Source organism: Ceratotherium simum, chromosome 33 (assembly GCF_057802395.1).
Source record: "Ceratotherium simum simum isolate JZ-2026a chromosome 33, ASM5780239v1, whole genome shotgun sequence".
Lineage (NCBI taxonomy): Eukaryota > Metazoa > Chordata > Mammalia > Perissodactyla > Rhinocerotidae > Ceratotherium > Ceratotherium simum.
Genome location: NC_141932.1, coordinates 18891430 through 18908454, shown reverse-complemented (window position 1 = coordinate 18908454; position 17025 = coordinate 18891430). Strand labels below are relative to the sequence as shown.

The window sequence follows — 17025 nt, the reverse complement described above, 5'->3', positions numbered from 1 at the left end:
ATTAGAACCACAGAAAGCTGAGGAGAATGCTTAGGACAGAGAATGTTCTCCCCGTTTTATGGATTAGAAGACTGAGACCCAGAGAGAGGGAGTGATTTGCTAAAGAACACGCATTTGGCTAGAGGCAGGGCCAGGCCGAGCTAGCTCCCTCCCCAGTGCGGCTCACCCCAGCCAGCCCTCGGAGCTGCCTGAGCCCAGCCCTGCTCCCCAGCCCCTGGTGACCTCTCCAGGGCAATCCCAGGCATCAGGCCTTCTCAAGGAGCACTTCTTCCTCACCTCATCCCCATCAGTCAGAATTCACGCATCAATAATCATTCAGCAGATGCTTGTCGAGCCCCTCCATGTGCCAGGCACTTGGGTGAAGAATCAGCCCCCAAGAAGCAGAAAAAGAGTAAACAGATACATAAACACGGGGATGTCATGTGTTATACCAAGAATGTGTCCCAAAGATGTTGTCTTAATTCAAAACTTATTCAGTTCAAGACTAACTGTAACGGTGGCAGGTTTTTCTCTCCCAACTAAGTGTGACTAACTATCATATGGCATTCATTTGCAATTCACTTGGTCCACTGGCTTTGAAACTTTTGAGTCTTGAGGATTTATTTTTTTAACATTTAAGGATTTGCATCATTTCAAGTGTTATACCCTGTATTAGTTTCCTATTGCTACTGCAACAAATTACACAAACTTAGTGGCTTAAAACAACAGAAATTTATTCTCTTATAGTCTGGAGGTCAGCGGTCTGAAATAGATCTCACTGGGCTAAAATCAAGGAGTTGGCAGGGCTGGTTTTTCTGGAGGCTCTAGGGGAGAATCCATTTGCTTGCCTTTTCCAACTTTTGGAAGCTGCCTGCATTCCTTGGCTCTTGGCCCCTTACTCCATCTTCAAAGCCAGCAGCATAACATCTTCAAATCTTTGACTCTGACTTCCTTCTTCCACTTATAAGGACCCTTGTGATTCCACTGGGCCCACCCAGATAATCCATCTCCCATCTCAAGTTCCTTAACTTAATCAGATCTGCAAAGACCCTTTTACTTCGTAAGGGAACATACAAATTCCAGGGAGTATGATGTAGACATCTTTTACGGGAGGGGGGGGGGCTGTCTTCTGCCTGCCGTACAATCCAAGTGAAATTTATTAACATTTTCAATATAATGATGTATCAGATGTAGTAAACTGTGCCTATTGAGGAACCAAACAGGGTGCAGTAAAAGAGTATATTAGAGAATGGGGTGCTCAGGGAAGGCCTCTCTGAGGAGGTGACATCCACCCTGAGTCCTAAAGGCTGAAACAGAGACGTCTGTGACAAGAAGAGAGGGAGCATTCTGGACAGGCAGGAGAGGGCTGTGTGTGTGAGGTGGCTGGAGAGGGCACGAGGAGATCTTCTCTGACAAATCTGGCCAAGTCCCCAGGTCAGGCAGGGGACCAGTGAGGCCTGCCTTCTGCTGGAGGCTGTCCCCACTGCTCCTCAGTCAGGGACCCTCTTCTGCAGCTGGGTGTTCTCTGCCTCTTCCCATCGCTGTCACTCAGGAAGCCCCCAGTCACTCTTCCTCCCTCATTGGAGCCTTTGATTCCGGGCTTACTCCTGTCTCCACCCCGAGTCCTCCCACACATTCCCTCATTCAACAGATGTTTCAACAGATGTTGATTAATCTCCAAATGTGACCCCGGCCCAGTAATTCGGCAGGCCAGGGCCAGTGGTGGGGTGGTGGGGGTGGGTGCCAGTACCCTAGGGGACTTGGCTGCCACCTGAACAGCAGCAGCCTGGCCAGAACCCGCCTTCTGGGCCCTTCGTCTCCAGCGTCCACTCGGGCCACAGCCTCGTGCAGCCACACCCAAGGGCTTATCATCATCAGGACCGCTCTGCCTCAGAAATCAGTGTTTCCGAGGTTATGCCCAACCACAGCCGTGTCCCTCCCGGACTCTCGGTCACTCCTGTGAAGTGAGTCCTTAGACCTCCCTCTTTCCTGTTCTCTGAACCCTGCCTGCTTTCGTGTCTGTCCACCTCCAGGTAGGCTCTAGGCCGTGTCTTCAGCCACTCCTTTGCCATTTTCTTCAACCCCTCCTCAGGTCATCCTCTCCTCACGCCTTCCTGACAAGAAAGGCCCACAACCTCCGATGTGGCCAGCAGCGTGGCTCGCCCTCCCCCCGGCTCCACCAGGGTCACATGGGACCCGTTAATTGACATGTCCAATATGCCCCGTTAGCCACCGTTCTAGAAACTCCTGCTTTTAGGCTGCTATATCCTTTTGGTTTCCTCCTACCTCTGCATCCTCTGTTTCATTTTGCGGTGGGTTCCTTTTGTGCTTGCCGTCTCACCTGGAACTCCTCACTCCACACCAGTGATTTTTCAGTGCTGCAGACCCAACGCCCTCTTTTTACAACAAATATTTTGTAACATCTCCTTTCCATCCTGATGAAATTCAAGGGTAATATATCCACCTACACACAGAATTTAAAACAAATCGATAAAATGCCCTGATGGCAATACAAAGGAGAAAAAGGGAAGTGATTTATGATAAAACAATACAGTAGTGATATGGAAATGCTTGGGCGAGACTGTGCTGGAAGACAGGTGCAGTAGTCAGGTGGTTGCACCTACTTATAATGGATACGTCTGGAATTACGAGAAGTAAGACCATTTAACCGTATTACATCCACACTGGAGACTTGACACTTTGAAATAGTTGGTAGATGAGTATGTTTGTACAAATACAAATCACCACGAACGTGATGATTTTCTAATGCAACTGGTCCAAGTGTCTTGACTTGGTGATTCAAATACCAGAGCAGAGCTGCTGTCAGAGACGTGATTTCCCAAAATGGTGAAGGGTTCTTGGCAAAGTTTCAAACAAAACGACATCCAGTTGTTCCTCAGTCTAAACAATATGTGCATTTCTAGAGATTTCGGTTTCTCTTATAACCATGCAAAAAATACTTTGGTTTTTATGTACCAAGGAGTTAGGCTCAGATAATCACATACTGGATTTTTCCTGTTGTTCAGCCGGGGCTGCGTTTTCGGACACCTTCCTCCTTCATTGACACCAGGACCCCCTCAGTCACTCTGGCTCCAGAGTGCCCCATGCCTCACTGAACACTGTCCTCAGACCTCCTGGGGTGCTCCCTGCCCGGGGACCCCCGCTCTGTACCCTCCAGGGCCATCTCATCCGCCCCTGGCTTCCCTTGCTGTTCGTAACTGACACTCCAGTCCTCATCTCCAGACCTCTCCATGGGTGCCTGACAGGCATCCTCAAAACTCAACTTGTCCAAAATGGAGCTACATCCCTACTCCCAAATCAGACTCCCCGTCTGTGTCCCCATGCTCTCTCGGAGAGTGGCCCCATCTCCCCGCCATCACTACCACCAGTTAGCCATGCTGTATCCTTGGGGTCTAGGTGGTGCCTGGTGTGTACTGGGCACTGAATAATTTTGTCTTGAGTGAATAACAACTCTGACTCCTGGGGTGGGTTTGGAGACACTTGGTTTCTGGAGAGGTTGTGTCAGACCCTGGGTCTTTGTGTGTCGGATTTTGGTTTCCTTTTGCAGGAGGCATATTATTCATCACTCTGTCCTCCAGTCCACCCCCACCCCAGTGCCTAGCACAGCACTGTGCACGTGTGTTCAGCAAAGAAAGGCTGCTGTTTTCATTATGATCTGCCAGAGGAGGGGGTGGTCTGGGAGGCCCTCTCAGCATCTGCCCTGTCTTCAGGCCCCACAGATCTGTGTCATCTGTGGGGAGCCTGGCCACTCTCACCTGCCAGGCAGGAGAACAGAGAGGGCCAGGGTCAGACAAGTGGCTGTACTTGGGTCCCATAGCCAGGCCAACGGGTGCCTCTTCTCCGAGTCAGTCCTGAGTCACCAAGACAATAAGAGCACACACTTGGGCACAGCGCTTGCTCTGTGCCAGATGTAACTCCCTCTTACAACAACCCTGTGAGGAGGGATCTGCAACTGTACTTACTTCACAGGTGAGTCCAAGGTCACACAGCTAGACAGCGATGGAGCCAAGATTTGGGGATTTTCCAGAAATCTTTCTACTATTGATTTCTAGTTTAGTTCCATTGTAGTCAGAGAACATTCTCTGTAGGATTTTAATCCTTTGAAATTTATTGAGACTTGTTTTACGGCTTAGCATATGGTCAATCCTGGTACATGTTCTGTGTACATTTGCGTAGAATGTGTATTCTGCTGGTCGTGGATGTGGTGTTCTATTGATGGCAGTTAGAGCCAGTAGATTGATAGTGTTATTCAAGTATTCTATATTCATACTGATTTTCTGTCTACTTGCTCTATCACTTATTGAGAGAGCAGTGGTGAAATCTCCACCTATAATTGTGGAGAAGTTGTATCTATTTCTCTTTTCAGTTCTACCTTCAATTTCTCTATTTCAATTCAGTTTTTGTTTCATGAATTTTGAAGCTCTGTAATTAGGTGCATAAATGTTTAGGATTGGTATGTCTTCTTGATGAATTGACCCTTTTGTCATTATATAACGTCCCTCCTTATTCCTGGTAATATTCCTTATTCTGAAGTTACCTTTATTTGATGTTAATATAGCCACCCCAGCTTTCTTATGCTTAGTGTTTGTGTAGCATATCTTTTTCCTATCCTTTTATTTTTCAATCTACCTTTATTGTTATATATAAAGTGGGTTTCTTATAGGCAGCATATACTTAGGCCTTGGAGCAGGGGTTGGCACACTTTTTCTCTATTGGGCCAGACAGTAAATATTTTAGGCTTTGCTGGCCATACGATCTCTGTCAAAACTACTCAACTCTGTAATGTGAGGGCAGCCACAGACAGTACGTAAATGGATGAGAGTGGCTGTGTTCCAATAAAACTTTATTTATGGACACTGACAGTGCATTTTGAATTTTATATGTCATGTGTCATGAAATATTACTCTTCTTTCAGTTTCTTTTTAACCATTTAAAAATGTGAAAACCATTCTTAGCTTGTGGGCTATCCAAAAACTGACAGCAAGTCACATTTGGCCTGTGGGCTATAGTTTGCCAACCCCTGGTTGAGACCATTTGCCTTTAATGGAATTATCGATATGGTTGGGTTTAAATCTACCAACTTGCTGTTTGTTTTCTCTTTGTCCCATGTCTTCCTTGTTACCTTTTCCCTCTTTTCCTACCTTCTTTTGGATTTATTGAGATTTTTAGGATTCTGTTTTATGTCCACTATTGACTTACTAACTATGCTTCTTTTTGAATTTTTCATACTAGTTGCTCTGGGTTTACAATATGCCTCTTTAATTTATTACAGAATACTTTCAAGTAACATTATATCACTTCACATAAGTTGTAAGACCCTTAGAACAGTATACTTCCATTTCTCCCTCCCATCCTTTGAGCTACTTTTGTCATATATATTACTTCTACATATCTGTGACCCCACAGTATATTAAGTGTATATGTGTGTGTTTGCTTAAAAAGTAAATGTCTTTTAAAGAAATTTTTTAAATGAGCAATATGTCTTTTATATTAACCCATACATCTACCATTTCTGATGCTCTTCATTCCTTCATGTACATCCAGATTTCCATCTGCTTTTATTTTCTTTTTACCTGAAGAACTTCTTTTAATATTTCTTGAAGTTTGGGTCTACTGGCAATTAGTTCTGCCAGCTTTTGTTTGTATGAAGAATTTACTAGTGTGCTTTCTTCTTTGAAGGATCTTTTGCTGGATATAGAATTCTAGGTTGACAATTTTTCTTTCTTTCAGCACATTGTTGTATTGTCTTCTGGCCTGCATACTTTCTGAGAAGAAGTCTACTGTCACTCTTATCTTTGATTCTCTGTATGTAATGTGTTTTCGCCCCCTCTGACTCTCTTTTAAGATTATCTGGGGCCAGCCCTGGTGGCCTAGTGGTTAAGTTCAGTGCACTCTGCTTCGGTGGCCCGGGTTTGGTTCCCAGGTGCGGACTTACACCACTCGTCTGTCAGTGGCCATGCTGTGGCAGTGGGCCCACATGCAAAATAGAGGAAGATTGGCAACAGATGTTAGTTCGAGGCGAATCTTAAAGATTTTCTGTTTATCACTGGTTTTCAGCAGTTGATTATAATGTGCCTTGATGTGTTTGGTGGTGTGTGTGTTTATCCTGCTTGGGGTTTATTGAGCTTCTTGGATCTGCAAGTTGATAGTTTTCATCAAATTTGAAAAATTTTTGGCCATTACTTCTTCAAATATTCTTTTCTGTTGCCCCCTTTCTCTCCTCTCTTTCTGGAACTCTAATCACGTATGTAAGACCACTTGCTATTATTCCTCAGGTCACTCAGGCTCTGTGCTCATTGTCAGTCATTTTTTCCTCTTGTGCTTCATTTGGATAGACTGTTTTGCTTTCTTCCAATTCCCTGTTCTTTTCAGCTGCAGCGTCTAATCTGTGTAATCCACTCCAGTAATATTTTCAGATGTTGTATATTTCACCTTTGGAAGTTCCATTCACTTCTTTTTTATGGCTTCCATTTCTCTCTACGATATGTTCATGTTTTTCTTTATGTCCTTCAGCGTAGTGAATCCATCTATAATAGTTGTTTAATGTCCTTGTCTGTTAATTCCGTCATCTCTGTCAGTTCTGGGTCTGTTTCAATTGAGTGATTTTTCTCTTGGTTATGAGTCACAGTTTCCTGCACCTTTGTGTATGTGGTAATTCTTTTTTGGATGACAGACATTGTGAATTTTACGTTGTTTACATTGTTGAATGTATTACTTGAAAGAGTCTTGGACTTTTTCTGGCAGGCAGTTAAGTTACTCGTGGATTACTTTGATCCTTTCCAGGCCTGTTTCTAGGCTCTTTTGGGGCAGGTCTAGCATGGCCTTTATTCTAGGGCTAACTTAACTCTATTTCTAGCATGTTGTCCTTTTGGGTCCCTACTGAATGTCTCAGGTATTCAGTGAGATCTCTCTGCTCTGGTTAGAGGGAGCTCAAAAGATTCCCAGCCCTGTGTGAGCCCTGGGATTGTTCTGTCTTTGAAAGCTGTTCCTGTCCAGTCTCTTGGAGTTTCACCCTTTGCATACACGGATTGATACTCAGCCAAAGACTCAGGGGGACCCCATGCAGATTTCTGGAACCGTCTCTCTGTGTGCAGCTCCCTCCTCTTGGGTACTCTGTACCATAGATTCCAGCCATCTAGGCCTCCCTGATCTCTGATTTCCATCTCTGCAGCTCAGTGAGATTGCCAGACTGTTTGGGTTTTCCTTCCTGGCGTTGCAGTCTGTGAATTAAATCCAGCCGGCCAGCCTGGGCAATGATCAAGCTCACCTCGTTTGTTTCTCTTTTCTCAGGGCTCACAGTCTTGTGATGTTTCTTGTCCTATGTCTTTAAATAGTTTCCTATATTCTGTTCAGTTTTCCAGTTCACAGTGGGAGGGTATGTCCAGACCATCTTATTCTCTTGTATCTGGAAGTGGAAGTCTCGAGAAGCAATATTTAAACCCAGGGAGTCTAGCTCCAGAATCCATGCTCCCAGCCTCTCCACTAGTCAGCAGTCTCTGAGCCTTCCAGATGCCGGGGTCACTGAGGGGTCACCACCAATGGGATGCAGGGCCACAGGGACAGGGTGGCAGGGGTGGCTCCCACCTGTAGCTCACCCCTCCCACCCCTCAGGTGGGCCTTTACCTTGATCATCATCTCCTCCTACACGGCCAACCTGGCCGCCTTCCTCACCGTGCAGCGCATGGAGGTGCCTGTGGAGTCAGCTGACGACCTGGCAGACCAGACCAACATTGAGTACGGCACCATCCACGCTGGCTCCACCATGACCTTCTTCCAGGTGGGGCTGCCGGAGCCACCTAGGCTCAGTGTTGGGATCCCCACCATGCATAGCAGCTCAGGGTGGGGTTGGCCCTGGGTCAGAGGGACTGATTGTCATGCCAGTCAGAGAGGCCGGGTAGCAGAAGACATGCTCATACTCTCTCAGGGGCTGCTGCTGTCTGGCTGGGGAAACTGGGCTTTCACTCAGGGAATGGGGAAAAGGAGGCAGATGTGGGATCTAACGTCACATCAGTGTTGGACAGGCCAAATGAGGTCACGGAAGCTGCTAGAAGGGTCAGGCCTGGGAAAATGGGCCAGCAGAGAGGAGAGGAAGGCTCTTCAAGATGAAAGGGGCTTGTCCCTGTGTGTTTTGGGGTGGTGGGAAGGAAACGAAAGGAAAGCAAGCCTGCTGAGGAGATTTGGGTGAGACTGCAGAGGCCTCGAATGCCAGGATAGGGCTGAGATTGGACCCTGTAAGTGGGAGGGTGGGAATGGTTAGTGAGCAGAGGGGTGACCCGTTTGTTTATTTGTTTGTTTTTTTGTGAGGACGATCAGCCCTGAGCTAACATCCGTGCTAATCCTCCTCTTTTTGCTGAGGAAGACCGGCTCTGAGCTAACATCTATTGCCAATCCTCCTCCTTTTTTCCCCCCAAAGCCCCAGTAGATAGTTGTGTGTCATAGTTGCACATCCTTCTAGTTGCTGTATGTGGGATGCGGCCTCAGCATGGCCAGAGAAGCGGTGCGTCGGTGCGCGCCCGGGATCTGAACCCGGGCCGCCAGTAGCGGAGCGTGCGCACTTAACCGCTAAGCCACGGGGCCGGCCCAAGGGGTGACCCATTTAGAGCTGCAAGTTCCCCTTGGGGAGTAGGGAGTTAGACAAGTGGTCTAGAGGAGGCTGGAGCTGGGCCGTTGGCTGAGTGGTAAAGGAGAGGAAGAGGGGGTGAACTCCCAGGTTGAGAGGTTGTTGAGCCACGGGGAGGGGCCTGTGGGGCACCTAGAAAGAGCAGTGTCTGGACCTCAGATCAAAGAGGGAGAGGCAGGGCCGGCCCTGTGGCTTGGTGGTTAAGTGCGCGCGCTGCGATGCTGGTGGCCCGGGTTCGGATCCTGGGTGCGCATCGAGGCACCACTTCTCCGTTCATCCTGAGGCCGAGTCCCGCATACAGCAACTAGAAGGATGTGCAGCTACGACATACAACTATCCACTGGGGCTTTGGGGGGAAAAAATAAAATAAATAAAATCTTTAAAAAAAAAAGAGGGAGAGGCAGGTGCGGGAGGGCGTGTGTTGGGAGTAGTGGCAGGTGTGTCATCCCCAGCCTGGCCTCCTCACACCTCCCCCTCCGGGCTGTGGCTGGGGTGGGGTGGGGCGTTTCCCAGAAGGTTCCCACAGAGCCTGTAGGAAGTAAGCTGTTCTACTTGTCATGGATGCTGGTCTCCCTGAACCAGGCTGCACCTGGGTAGATTTGGGGTTGAGCATCTGCTCCCAGCTTCTGTGAGTAAGGCCTGGGGGTGTTGGGAAGACGGGGATGGAGTCAGGCTGAGCCAAGCCCAGGGGTAGAAGAGAGAAGAAGGGTTGAAAAATAGACCATGGCCCCTTCTTCCCAAGCCTTCCGTCCTCAGGTCCTTGTTGGGCTGATGGGTATGAAGACAACTTGGACCTGGCCTTGAGCAGTCTGTCTTGTCTCTCTCCTGTCTTTGGCTCTCTCTGTCTTCCTCTGGTCTCGCTCGCTATCTCTGGTTAAGGGAGATTTCCTGGCGGGCAGGGGACAGGGCTCAGGGGAGAGGCAGGGAGTGGAAAGACCCTCTCCTGACTTTTCCTGGTGCCCCCTCTGCCCAGAATTCACGGTATCAGACGTACCAGCGTATGTGGAACTACATGCAGTCAAAGCAGCCCAGTGTGTTCGTCAAGAGCACAGAGGAGGGCATCGCCCGTGTCCTCAACTCCCGCTACGCCTTCCTGCTTGAGTCCACCATGAATGAGTACCACCGGCGCCTCAACTGCAACCTCACCCAGATCGGGGGCCTCCTCGACACCAAGGGCTACGGCATCGGCATGCCGCTGGGTATGGCACAGCAGGGCTGGGGAATACATTAGGGGTCTAGGTATCTGGAACTAAGCTGTCTGAGCAGGCCCAGGACTAGGCCAGGCCCTCCCTGAGGCAGGCTGGGTGTATTGTATGTGGCCTCCTGGCAAGTGTGTGTGGCCTCAGGCAAGTGACGTCACCTTCCTGAGCCTCTGCTCCCTCAACCTGCAAAAACAGGCCTAGGAGCAATGAGTTCCAGTCCTGCAGGGCTGTTGGGAGAACCCAGTGAGACTGTGCAGAACTCAGTACACGTGGGCCATGAGGCTCGCCGCCTCCTCCCATTGGCTCAAGGGCCCTTTGAGGGTGAGAACCTGGTTTTATTTACTTCATATTCTCTGCACCAAACCCACAGCCTGGCTCAGAGCAGGTGCTCAGAAAATGGATGATGGATGTTAGATAGAGGGAAGGGAGGGAGAGAGGGTGGGTGGAAGGAAGGAAGGGTGGATGGATCTGCCAGGGAGACTCCATCTCCCTGGATGTGCTTTTCCTTTTCCAGGGCTCAATGCTGGAAACTCACCACCAATTTTGTCACCAAATTTTGGCATTTAAAACCATCTATGTGCTGATGACTGCTGTCTTAGTTATCTATTACCATATAACAAATTACCCCAAATCGTACAGCTTTGTAGTAGAGTCGGTGCTGTGCCAGGGAAGCAGTGTGGCCTGGTGCTGTGGGGGACAGGCTCTGGAGTCATACGACCTGGATGTAGACCCCAGCTTCCTCCCTGACTCAGCGCATGACCTTAGGAAGAGTGTCACCTGCCTCTTCCAGATAGTGGGGGTGGTCATACCTGTGCACAGGACGACTGGGAGACTTGAATAGATTTCTGTAAGCCCAGTATCTGGCACACAGGAGGTGCCTGATAAATACTAACCACCCCACGCGTCCATATCCCTGGTTCTGGCCCCTGGTAGATGCTCAGGAAGTATCACAGTGAATGAAGAAATGAGTACAGGATAGGGTGTGTCAAGGGGCTGTTTGGGGCCCAAGGATGGTTTAAGGGGAGGGTCTGAGGGTGGAGAGGAGAAAGGTGGTCCTGGGTTGGGGCCATGCTGAGGAGAAGTGTGGCTGGGATTCGTTCATTCAGAGATGTGTCTGATGCCCTACTGTGTGCCGGGCACTGCGCTAGACACTGGGATACCACAGTAGGGAGCTGCCAAGCCCCTGCCCTCCTATCTTCTAATAAGGTACAGACAGCAAACAGACAATGAACACATAGCTTTATAGTGTGATATCAGGAGGTGACGACTGCTCTGCAGGAGATTAAAGGGAAGAGACTCAAAGGGAGCCTGGTGCCATTTTAAATAAAGTTAGTCAGAGAAGACGCCCTGAGGAGGCACCATGTGAGCAGAGCCCTGAGTGAAGTGTGGGAAAGAACATTCCAGGCAGAGGCAAAGAGCCTAAGGTGGGATTACGCCTGGCGGATTCAAGGAACAGCCAGAGGCCATTGTGGCTGGAGCTGTGGGCAGTGGGCAGCGGGAGCCCCAGGTGGCAGGGCCAGTGAATGTAGGATCTTGTTGGCCGAGGGAAGGACATTGTTCTAGCTGCAACTGGAAGCCACTGGAGAATTTTAAGCATGAGAGAGGCGTGATTTATGACTATGTTTTTGAAGTTGTCCCCTGGCTGGGTAGGGGGTAAGGGGAGGCCGTGGGGGGAGGGGGGCGTTGGTGACAAATGTGACATGAGGTGTAATGGGGGCTTGGCCTAGGGTGGTTGCAGGGGAGGTGGCGAGCAGTCAGACTTGAAGGTGGACAGGGAAGACCCTGGGGATGTGGCAGAGGTAGGAGGAGAGGCCGTGGTGAGGGAGCAGTTGGGGTTTGGGTGGGCAAAGCTCCAGAGCCCCGATGGCTGGTCCACCCCCTTGTATGCCCGGTCCAGGCTCCCCGTTCCGGGATGAGATCACGCTGGCCATCCTGCAGCTTCAGGAGAACAATCGGCTGGAGATCCTGAAGCGCAAGTGGTGGGAGGGGAGCCGGTGCCCCAAGGAGGAGGACCATCGAGCTAAAGGTCAGCCACCCCACACGCTGTGCTCTTCCAAAGACTCCTCGAAGCCCCCATGCCCACACAGCCCTGACCACATGGCTCTCCCCCTCGACCCCAGGTTTGGGCATGGAGAACATCGGCGGCATTTTTGTCGTGCTCATCTGTGGCCTCATCATTGCTGTCTTCGTGGCAGTCATGGAATTCATATGGTCCACGCGGAGGTCGGCAGAGTCTGAAGAGGTGAGGAGGTTGGCCAATGGTGTGTGGGGGAGAAGTGGGATCCCAGGGGTGGAGGGGCGTGAAGACTGTGGCATTGGGAGGGGAGAGAGAATCCACAGGTGTGAAAGAGGGCAGAGGGGGAATGAGGACAGGGCAGAGACGAAGGTGCAGGGGAAAGGAGTGAGAAGGGGCCCAGAGAGAAGAATGTGGGGAGAGGTGGAGGTGGCAAAGCAAGAAGAAATAAGAGGAGAGACAGAGGCAGGAGAATGCAGCTGAATGTGACCCGAAGGAAACAGACTTGCTGACCCTTCTCACGTCTCACGCTGTGTTCAGGATCCGTGCTGCCCAGCGACATTCCTACATTTCCCAACCCATTCGTGCCCCCGTGCTCCTAGACGGTTCCCACCTTCCCCTCTCTCACCAGCCTTCAGCCCCTCCTCACTTTTGGCTGATGACCTTGCCTCTACTCTCCTGAGAAAGCAGACAAGTCAGGGAGAGCATGCAAAGCCCCACAGCCACATCCAGCCACCCGCCTGCTTTTTCCGCTCGCCTGGTTAGGTTAGTTACTCCAAATGAACGTCCACACTCCTAGCTAAGGTGCCCTCCCCTGTGTCCCGTCTCCTCTCTTGCCTCCCCAAAGACATCCCTCAGCAGTTCTCTCCTTCCCTCCTGCATCATCAGTTTCCCCCTCTTTATTGGATCAAGGCCAGCAGCATACAAACATGCTGTCATTTCTCCCATCTTCAAGAAACCCTCTCTTGACCCCACTTCCCCTCTCCGCCACCACCCGTTTCTCCCCTTCCCTTACAGCCTTGAAAGAGTTGTGTCCCCCTGCTGTTTGCAGTTTCTCTCCTCTCATTCATACGTGGACCCTCTCCAATCCAGCTTCTGTCCCACCTCTCCACTGAGGCCAGTCTTGTCACCAGTGACCCCACGTCTGAAATCCAGTGCCCAGGCTCGGGCCTCATCACATGTGAGGTAGCAATAGGCTTCAGCATGCTGATCACCCTCCTCAAAACCCTTCTTCCCGGCTTGCACCTCATTTCCTCCGACATCTCTGGCCATGCCTTTGTTGGGGGGCTCTCGGGCTTGGTCCTGGGACTACTGCTCTTCTCTTTCTCCACTCCCCGTGATCCCATCCAGCCAGATGGTTTGTGAGACATCCATATGCTGATGACTCCTGTAGTAGTTATCTTTTGCCACATAACAACAAATTATCCCCAAACTTAGCAGCTTAAAACAGCAAACTTTTACAAGTTTACACTTTCTTTGGGTCAGGAAGCTGGGAGCAGCTTAGCTGGGTGGTTCTGGCTGCCCAGGGTCTCTGGTGAGGTCACAGTCATGATGTTGGCTGAAGGCTCACCTGGGGCTGGAGGATCCACTTCCAACATGGCTCACTGTCTCAAAATGTACCTGTGGGATTTTAATTTATGGAGGTGACACAGAGAGGCCAATGCCATTGAAAGAAGATTTTTATTACTTACATTTTCCAAGAGGGGGCATGCCACACTGTGCAGGGCGACAGGGGAAGCACCATGTTTGTTCAGGAGGCAGAAGCAGGAGCAAGAGAAAGCCTAGGCCAGACTTTATTGGCGTTTCTACAGGAAAGGCAAGGCAGTGCAGCTTCAGAGTGGCTAGTTTGGATAATGTGGCGGGCTCTGGGCTAGTGGGGTGGTGTCTAGTTGTCTGGTACCTGCCCTTGGTTGATTTAGGGCAGAGAAAATATTGAGTTTGTGTGTGAATTGGATAAAGGGAGTGGTTGGGGGTATAGAGTCCTCCAGGAATTGGTTGGTTTGTATATGAAAGGCAGGCACCCAGCCCTTCCCTACGCCTAAGAATTGTCTAGCTCTGGGAGGGGCAGTCTTTCCCTGGCCAGCAAGATTTTTAAGATGTCAAAACTGGGCCGGCCCCGTGGCTTAGCGGTTAAGTGCGCGTGCTCCGCTACTGGCGGCCCGGGTTCAGATCCCAGGTGCGCACCGATGCACCGCTTGTCCGGCCATGCTGAGGCCGCGTCCCACATACAGCAGCTAGAAGGATGTGCAACTATGACATACAGCTATCTACTGGGGCTTTGGGGGGGGGGGGGAAGGAGGAGGATTGGCAATAGATGTTAGCTCAGAGCCGGTCTTCCTCAGCAAAAAGAGGAGGATTAGCATGGATGTTAGCTCAGGGCTGATCTTCCTCACAAAAAAAAAAAAAAAGATGTCAAAACTTCCTAAGGTAGAAAAAATAAAGAACATGATTAATACACTCAGTCACATGGCAGTTGGCAGGAGGCCTCAGTTCCTCGCACAGGCACCTCTCCACACGGCTGCTTGAGCGTCCTCACGCCATGGCAGCTGGCGGTCCCCAGAGCAAATGATCCAAGAGAGAGCCAGGCAGAAGCCAAAATAGCTGACCTAGCCGTATTCTGTTGGTCGTACAGCAACGCTGATACAAAGGCAGAGGGGATTACACAAGGGCGGGAACACCGGTGGGGTGGGATCCTGGGGCTGCCTACCATAGCCCCCAAATGTCTATCCCTCACAGGGACCTCTCCCTGAACCAAGGGTTTGTAAATTCAGCTCCATGCTCAACATCTCCACGTGGATGTCTGACAGGTAGCGCACATAACGTCGCGTGTCCAGCATGGAGTTCTGCCCACCCACCAGGCAATGCCATCATTCCCGTTACTCAGGTGAAAATATGTAGAGTTACCCTTCACTCCTCCCTCTCTTTCACACCTTGTATCTGATCTCTCAGCAAATCCTGTTGGCTCTACCTTCAAAATACACCCAGTATCCAACTCCTCCTCATCTCCTTAGCCACCACCACTCTGGTCCGGCCACCACCATCTCCTGCCTGGTTATAGTAGCAGCTTCCTCAGTGGGCTTCCTGCTCCTGCCCTCAGCCTCCCTACGGTCCCTTCTTAGCACAGCACCAGAGTGACCCTGTGGAAGCACAGCAGTCCTCTGCTTACAACTCTCCAGTGGCTCCCATCTGACTCAGAATAAAAGCCACATCCTTACAGTGGCCTCTGGCCTTACATGAATGGCCCCCATTGCTTCTGTGACCTCATCTCTCTCCCCCCTGTACACCCCCTTCCAGCCCCCAACCTGCTCTTGGTCCCTCCAACAGGCCATGCCTGCTCCCACCTCAGCACCTTTGTCCTGCTGAGTTATCTGCCTGCTCTCCCAGCTCCACGTGGCTCTCCCAGCACTGCCTTTCAGGTCCTCTTCTCAATGAGTCTCCCTTAACTGTCCTCTCTCAAAATTCAGCATCACTCCCCATCCACACTCCTCACCTCTCTTGCTGATTTTATTTTTCTCCAGAGCACTCACTACCACCTGATATACATTTACATTTATACTCTGATGACCTACATTTCTTGTCTCTGCACACTGGAATGTGCAGAGGGCACATTCTCCAGGAGGGCAGGGACTGCTGTTTTCTTGGCTGTATCCCCAGTGCCCAGAGCAGTGCCTGGCACACAGTAGGCACTCAGTAAATACGTCTAGTAATAGTGACTGCATTTAAAAGAAGCAGAAGTATGAGGGAAGGACTAGAGGCAGTTAGACAGTTTAGAGTGAAAAGACAAGAGGAAAGAGAGTCGCCCAGGTAGGAAGTGAGGGCAGGTTCAGGAAGAAACCAGAAGAAGCAAGGGCACGGAGTAGAGAAGTGGAAGAGAGAGAGAAGAATTGAGAGGTGGAGAGGTGAGGCAGGAATCACGAGGATGAAGGAATTGAGGGAAGTGGGTGGGAAGTGTGGAGAGGGAAGAAGGAAGAGAGGAGATGAAGGGGCCTGCAGGGAAGAAGGAGGTGAAGGAAGGAGGTGGGGCGGGAAGAGCGGAGGGGGTGCAGAGACAGAGGGGAAGAGAGCGGCTGTGGGGAGGAGCTGGGGGAGGCGGGGAGGGGAGAGAGGCTGCGAAAGCCAGGGGAGGGGGCGGCGGCGAGGAGAGCGCCGGCGGTGACCACCATGCCCCGCGCTGCCCGCCCGTAGGTGTCGGTGTGCCAGGAGATGCTGCAGGAGCTGCGGCACGCGGTGTCCTGCCGCAAGACGTCGCGTTCCCGCCGGCGCCGGCGCCCGGGCGGCCCGAGCCGGGCCCTGCTGTCGCTGCGCGCCGTCCGCGAGATGCGCCTCAGCAACGGCAAGCTCTACTCGGCCGGCGCAGGCGGGGATGCGGGCGGCGCGCACGGGGGCCCCCAGCGCCTCCTGGACGACCCGGGGCCGCCCGGCGGGGCCCGGCCTCCGGCGCCCACCCCCTGCACCCACGTGCGCGTCTGCCAGGAGTGCCGGCGCATCCAGGCGCTGCGGGCCTCCGGGGCCGGCGCGCCCCCGCGTGGCCTGGGCGTCCCCGCCGAGGCCACCAGCCCGCCCCGGCCGCGGCCCGGCCCCGCCGGCCCCCGCGAGCTGGCCGAGCACGAGTGACCACGGGCGGGGCCGGGCGGGCGCCCGGACTGACCGCAGGGACGGGGCCCACCCCAGGCCCCGGCCGCCCTCGCTTCCCCAGCGGGCGAGGGACAGGACTTGTGCCCCGGCGCGCCGGACGCCGCGTTTTTGCCTTCGGTTCCCGGTGAAGTCCGAGGTCCGGCTCCGGAGCCTGCCTGCGCCCCCTAGTGGGCTTGCCGGTGGGTGCCGCGGACGCCGCGCTCCGCCGCCGACTGCGGGCAAGAGGAGCGCAGGAACCGGGGACTCCAGGGGCCGGGGACTCGGGGGCCGTTCCTGGAAGCGGAAAGAAGTCTGCGGGGAGAACTCCATCCTGGGACTGCTCAGGCTCCCCAAGACTTGACGCAGCCCTCCCCACTTGTGGAGGAGGGGAGGGCCTCTGGGCAGATGAATGTCCCCTGGTGCCCCTCGACTCTTCTCTTTCTCTCTTTTTTTTGGGGAGAAACCTCGGAATTTCTATGAGACCCCCCCCAAGGGAGGGGGTCAGTTGGGCCCCCATCCCTTCCTCTGCCACATCCCAGTCCCTGTTGGAATAAAAAAAGAACAAAACCCCAAAA

At 51.8% G+C, this 17025-nt stretch overlaps 1 protein-coding gene across 5 annotated transcripts in view; it reads left to right on the top strand.

Annotated features, from left to right (window-relative positions):
- Positions 1–17025, top strand: part of GRIK5 (glutamate ionotropic receptor kainate type subunit 5) — a 56616-nt gene extending 39591 nt beyond the window's left edge. For 4 of the 5 annotated variants that reach the window (XM_087421682.1, XM_087421679.1, XM_087421681.1 and 1 more), the window contains 5 exons: positions 7612–7777; positions 9594–9819; positions 11720–11848; positions 11943–12064; positions 16022–17025. In XM_087421682.1, coding sequence (XP_087277808.1) covers positions 7612–7777; positions 9594–9819; positions 11720–11848; positions 11943–12064; positions 16022–16450 — 1072 coding nt within the window. In that variant the 3' untranslated portion in view covers positions 16451–17025. Of the gene's footprint in view, positions 1–7611; positions 7778–9593; positions 9820–11719; positions 11849–11942; positions 12065–14572; positions 14732–16021 lie in introns of those variants that run through there. The other variant, XM_087421684.1, reaches the window with a different exon arrangement.